Source organism: Cupressus sempervirens, chromosome 7 (assembly GCF_028749045.1).
Source record: "Cupressus sempervirens isolate cs-2001-9-10 chromosome 7, ASM2874904v1, whole genome shotgun sequence".
NCBI classification, from domain to species: domain Eukaryota; kingdom Viridiplantae; phylum Streptophyta; class Pinopsida; order Cupressales; family Cupressaceae; genus Cupressus; species Cupressus sempervirens.
This window is the reverse complement of record NC_143124.1, coordinates 31433010-31439318: the sequence shown is the minus strand read 5'-3', so window position 1 is coordinate 31439318 and position 6309 is coordinate 31433010. Positions and strand designations below refer to the sequence as shown.

Below are 6309 nucleotides of genomic sequence, written 5' to 3'. Positions count from 1 at the left end.
ACGTAAAATATTACAACATCGTATTCATTGCCAATATCACAAGAATCTTGGTAAAATTTATCATCTTGCTCAAGCAAACAACCAACTACCGCAAAAATAATTAGAGGTTAAATTTTTAGAATACACTGCTTATGAAATCTCAACCAACACTAAGTTCGAAACATCACCTTCCGGCACTTCTAAATCAGAACCTCCCCCTAGATTAGAGCAGAAGCAGGGCAAAGTAGAGCTGTTTTAGTCTAGAATTGCATAATTCCTAAGCTAAAACAATAAACTATACAATTACACAATGTAGGAGACCAACTCGTCTGACTTTAAATTTCCAACGAATTTTGTATAAAATTCTCATCTTTTACAAAATTAAAAATTTAAAAAACAATATGATGTGCATACTGGAACCCTGAAAATAGAATGGAAATTATGCAGTAGACCTCAGATACCTTCTGATCTGCTCTAAATTATTACAAAATATTCTAACACTTTAAAACCCCCAACAAAGTACAAAAAAATCAAAGCGAAAAAAGAAAACCAGAGATATTGTATTGTATAGGTTCACACCAAAATTGACTGTGTGATTTGTGAGGATCAGACAATAATGAAGAGTCATATCCTACCCTTTGCAGGTGCCAAAGAAGGAGCCATCCCTGAGCAATTGTTTTGCGGTTTAGTTGATCCGGTTCTTTAGTCTGAGTAGCAGGTCTAGGTTTCGAAGCCTGATATCTGCATCGATGGCCACCACTTTGTATTCTAATCTAGCCAATGAAATCCAGTTTCTGGGGTATATCTCTGTATCACTTGATTAGATGAATAATCAATAAATAACATTATTTCCCTGCCCGCGGAACCACTGCTCTGCACCCATGATGTAACTTGTCAACAATTTTGTGTAAAACTTTCAAACCTTTCGATTCTTCATCTTTCTTCAGCTCCACCCGAAACCCCTTTTTCATCACTCCATACCTCCTCAATACATCTGAAACTTTCTTACAGTAAGAAGAGTGGTTCCAATCATCAGTTGCAACTATTGTAAACATCCATTCTCCTTTACGCATCTCAAGTCTGAACTCGTGGTGTGGAAGTGATTGATTCAATTCCTGTAATGGAGTAGAGTTATCAACAACCACCAGAAAACATACAATAACAAAGCTCAATGCTTTCCGATTTTCCCCCTCATCATCACTGTCCTCGTCATCACTGTTTTCGGCACTAAACTGAACGATGTCAGTGACTTCATGGACGCCAATTTGAGCATCAGAAAACAATTTTTCGTTTAACATTGACTCCGCCCCAATCATTGCTGTTCCAATCATATCCATTCTCTTTGGCACACTCTGAAATAAAAAACAAAATTCTCACTTTTAGGCTCGGTAAATTCTTTCCATTTCAAAAATTACAAAACAAAACTGAAGGTCAATAATGAAATGTAAAATACTAAAGAGTATTGAAATCATTACCTTCAACTTATGAATGCAATTCCGTATGACTAAATTGCTGCAATAACACAGTCTCATATATTCTGATGCACTCAACTCTACAATGCCTGTTATGCTCTGTAGTCCGTCACAAGACTCGATTACAAGTTTCTCCATACAGCTCAATCTGGCAAGATTTGGCAACTTGCTCAGCTTCTGGCAGTCTTTGATAATCAGCTCTGTAAGTTCCGTAAAATCACCAGTTCCTGTTACTCTCTGCAAATCTTCGCAACTTTTTATAGACAGACTGACAAGTGTGTCGAGGATCGGAAACTCCTCAAGTTGAGGAGAACCACAGATGCACAACTTTGTAGGTTCAAAGTTACCTGACACACTTTTCAAATTTTGACAACCATCCAACTGAATATTTTCGAACTTCCCACAACCATTAATTAGGACTGTCTGCAGGCAACTTGGACCTATAAAAGCTGGCAACTTCTTAAGTTTCGGGCAGTTCTGAATGCTTAAATCTATAAACTTTTCACAAAAAAACTCTGTTTTGTTTAAATTTTGACAAGCTTCCAACTCAAAATATCTTACCTTAACATTGCTACCCAAACTTACCTTCCTCAGACACTTCATTTCCCTAAGACACAATTTGTCAAATTCAAGGCCTGGACATTCACTAATGTTTAACACCTCAAGATTTTTAATCTCAGATATTCCTGTCAATGCTTTGAGTTTTTGACAATTTCTAATATCTAGATAACTTAATGTCTCCACCCCTATTATGCTCACTTCCACAAGATTTTCCATGCCATGAAGTTTCAATGACTTAAGGCTGGGATAGTCAGTATTGCTGATAAATACCCTGGATATACATTTTTCACCGCTGATCTTAATCTCTAGCTTTTCAAGGCTATTCATCGGGGGCTTAGATTCTTCCTCATCTCCTATGAAGACACCTTCAAAACTGTCTTTCGATATTCCTACCAAATTTGGGAACTCTTCCAAAGAAGTCTGAGAGATTTGCAGCTCTTTCAACTCTGAGGGCGCCTGAGATTTAACGAAGTTGTGTATAGCTTTTTAATGATTAAAAATATAGTACGGATCGCAACAATAGTTCACGAAGAATCCCACAATAGCATTAAGTTCAAAATTTTAAGACAGAAAATCAAAATACCTGTGTGTCTCTGTTCCACAACGTTTTGAATTGTCCGTGTTCGATTTTCAAACACTGCAGATTTTGAAGAGGAATCCATGAAGGAATGCTTGCTTGTTCTGTCGAATTGCGCTGAAGCTGAAGCCATAGCAATGAAGCTGACACATCAAGAGAATTGTTTGTTTGGCTTAAAAAGAATGTAACTTGCGAGCCCATGGACTTGTCAAAAATGGAATGGAAACACCTAATTTTGGTGTTCGCGAGTACGGCTTCGAAACCCTTTGATTCCTGCATGCACAGAAGCGGCTTAGAGTTCCATTTATCTAATGAGTTAAGATATATATAATATAACACTAGTAAGGGCGAATCTAAAACTGCAAGAATCATACCAGGGATTTCAGATCTTGAGGACGCCAAAGGCGATGTGGAGGGCTGAGCTCATTTGCCACTTCTCTTCCCAAGTCCCTCAAGTGGTCATGCATTCTCAATACAAGTCCTTCATACTTTTTAGTTTCTTCTCTTTCTAGAAGACACTTATCTTTGAGTCTCTCTAGTGCATGCTGAGGGGTCCATCCCGATCCCTCCCATACTCTTTCTGCTATACTTTTTGGTTTGCCTATGAAAAAGCAAGCAATATCCATGAAAACTTGTTTTTCTTCATTGTCCAATGCGTCAAAACTTATTCTCAGCCTTTTCTTTACATCTTGAGGCAGCAGCCTACCTACTTTGATCAATTCCGCCCTCCAAAAACCACCATTTCGACCATGAACGTGCCTTCCCAAGACTTGAAGAGATAGAGGCAAGCCTCCACACTGCTCTACAAAGGAGTTCACCAGCTCCTCATAACCACTATCCGGTTCTGGTCGATCAAAGGCATGCCAGCAGAAAAGTGCTCTTCCATCATCTTTATCCATTCCTTTTAAATTGTAACCTTCAGTAATTCCTGCAGTTACAAGCACTCCAACATCACGGGTTGTGACAATAATCAGACTATCAGCTGATTCTTTCCATATATCCATGATCCGTAAAGCATTTAACTGCTCCACATTATCTATATCATCTACAACAATTAAGAAGCTCAAATGAGAGCTCCTTTGTAGACTCTCTTTCAGACAACTTGCTCCGTCCTCTGTACTTGCCAAGCTGTGATCTCTGTTAAAGAGATCTTTAAGAAGCTTGCTTTGCAAAGAGGGCATCTCACATCTCAGATGCGCTTCTCGCACATCAAACAAAATGCTTGTTCTAAGGTAGTTCGATTTCTTTCGGTTAAACAACTCTTTGGCAAGAGTTGTTTTTCCGGCCCCCCCCATGCCAAAAATGCCAACTACACTACCCTTCGGCTTCCCGTCTTCCAGCCCGCACTGATTTTGAAAATCTTGTACACGTTCATCAATGCACCGCTTTTCAAAATCTTCCACAAGTTTGTCAAGCCCCACTGGATGTTCAGCAACATGCAAAGATGTTTGCCTCTGTACTTCTTTTTGTACAGCTCCCATTATATTTTGGTAATCACAATCACTGAAACGTTGTATAACAACAAAATAGGGATTTTGTGAGAGAAGTATTAAACAAGAATGGAAGAATGCATATAACGTACAAGAACGAGAAGCACAAAAAGCCTACCTTTGAAATTCTACTCCTGCAATAAATGAAAGAGTTTGAAGGGCTTCCTTCCACTCTTTGAGCTTCTCCGGATATCTGCCTTTTTCCTGATGGTTAATGAATGCTTCAGCGTATACTCCCGCTTCTATGTACCGGAGATCAGAAGGTTTCACTTGATAAAACAGAGGAATAATCTTGGCTCTACTTTCCAACATGAGAGCAAGCTCAGCCAAACACCAAGCTGATTCTGCATATCGTGGCGAAAGTATGGCTATGTGCACCTTAGCAGAGCGGATCGCTCTCTCAATGATAGCAGGAAATGAATTTCCTAGTTCCTTATCTTCGCTATCAAGAAACGCCCATATTCCCAGCTGCTGAAGGGAATTGTAAAGCTCAATGGCCAAAGTTTGTTTGACGTCAGGGCCTCTGTGATTGATGAAAACATCAAACAGTCTTGAAGATTCAGAAACCTTCCTTCTTTTGCCGTCAGGTTCCAATCCAGAGAAGGCATTTGATTCCCGATTTTGCCCGTGAGATGATGAAGAAGCGGCCATTTATTCAAGCTCAAACCCCAACTCGTTTGAAAACAGAAAGAAAGAGCACGCTGAATAGGAATTAGTTGCAATATTCATAAATGAGTTTATGTGGAAGCGGAAGGGTAGCGTGAATTATAATGATCAGAAGGCAGGCGGGTTAGGCGGGTTCAGTCCTCTCGTCTTAGGAAAACACGGAGAAATTAAGCAAGCTCCAACGTGTACGTGAAAGGCACGAGGGGGAATATTTGATCCCTAACTTCAGCTTTATTAAAATCATAGGTGGAAATTTTATCTTAATTTTTAACAATAGGTAAGTTGTTTATTTATAAAGTCCTTAAATCTATATCATTAATTATTATGTCACATAGTGTATTGTGTTTTTTGGTAAGTTGTCTCACACAGTCCAAATAAAAAGTGAAACTAATGGTCATATAAAGGTACCCATACCTCTATAGGTGATGTGACATTACATCCTTAATCACTTTTTACAACTAAGTGTGCGTTTCATTCTAGTAACAACTTTAAAGTCACAAGAACTCATTCAAAGTTGTCAAAAAAAATTGGACATTAAATCATTATGTGTAGATGTCAAATCAACAATTCCTATCACAACCATCTCGAACCATTTAAGTAGTGGGTCCTCTCCCTTACAAGAGAGATAAAGGAAGGAAAATGCATTGAAATTAAACAATCCACAATACCTCAAAGTGAAACTAACTTGAAAGTAGACAAACCCCTTCGTTGAGGAAAAGGAGTTTGGATTCTATTAGATTTGGAGAATAATATTAAAAGTGAACTCCTGGAGACTTCTAATTGAGATTTAATTAATTGAAGAGTTATTTAATATGATTTTATAATAGATTTTTTAATTACATAAATGAGTAAATTTATATTTATTTAAGAATCAATTGTTTTATTTTTATCATTAATCTCTATCTCTATCAAGAAATTTAAGGTTTCATTTCTCTCTTAATCTTGTCACTAAAATTTCTTAGATTTCTAAAGTATATTAAAAAAAATATTTCTAAATATTATTTTCTTTTATATGATTGCCTATTCTCTATTTTTTTAAGGATTTTATTAATTTTTTAATTCAAAAATAATATTATATTCTAAAAACTTCTATTTAATCTAGAAGCTTCCCATCAATTCCAATTATCTTTATGGTTGAGCCTACAAATTTATATTCTGCGACCTAGTCAAAATTCATAGATGAAGAACATGTATAACAATTGGTGGAAAGAGATCTAGCAATGGAAAAATTTAAGATGAGAGAGGAATAAAAAGCAATGGAAAGAGAACTATTGAGGATAAATTCAAAAAATGGGCTCTTATGCCTTGAAGAAGGGCTAAGTAAGTAGAGTAATCAATTGAACCCATGACCACAAACTAGTTTTTTTCTCAACTACTCGAAGTGATAATTATGCCAACTTCATTGTGACTAATAACAAAGGATTAGAAATAATTAAAAAGGGTTTAAATCTAATGATAGAAAACCAATATACCACTCATTTTACAATCTAACAATCTCACTCAATAATTTGAGCTAAAACAAAATTAAATTATAATGGCGATCAAACAAAAAATTGATGTTTAA

At 36.8% G+C, this 6309-nt stretch overlaps 1 protein-coding gene across 1 annotated transcript; it reads right to left on the bottom strand.

The window, feature by feature from the left end:
- Positions 1 to 309: 309 nt before the first annotated feature.
- LOC149545279 (disease resistance protein Roq1-like) lies at positions 310 to 4930 on the bottom strand. Its single transcript, XM_089790617.1, has 5 exons — positions 4198 to 4930; positions 2964 to 4092; positions 2596 to 2862; positions 1455 to 2468; positions 310 to 1331 (listed from the first exon to the last, which is right to left on the bottom strand). The coding sequence occupies exons 1-5, from the start codon at positions 4728 to 4730 to the stop codon at positions 825 to 827; spliced, it is 3450 nt and encodes a 1149-aa protein (XP_089646743.1). The 5' UTR covers positions 4731 to 4930; the 3' UTR covers positions 310 to 824.
- Positions 4931 to 6309: the final 1379 nt, after the last annotated feature.

What these genes read in the sequence shown, in the direction of transcription:
- LOC149545279 (XM_089790617.1), bottom strand. Translation starts at nt 4,730, where the DNA reads ATGGCCGCTTCTTCATCATCTCACGGGCAAAATCGGGAATCAAATGCC. An exon ending in GCAGGAGTAGAATTTCAAAG is followed by an intron (nt 4,093 to 4,197) that starts GTAGGCTTTTTG and finishes ACAACGTTTCAG; the next exon opens with TGATTGTGATTACCAAAATA. An exon ending in ATTGCATTCATAAGTTGAAG is followed by an intron (nt 1,332 to 1,454) that starts GTAATGATTTCA and finishes TTTTTATTTCAG; the next exon opens with AGTGTGCCAAAGAGAATGGA.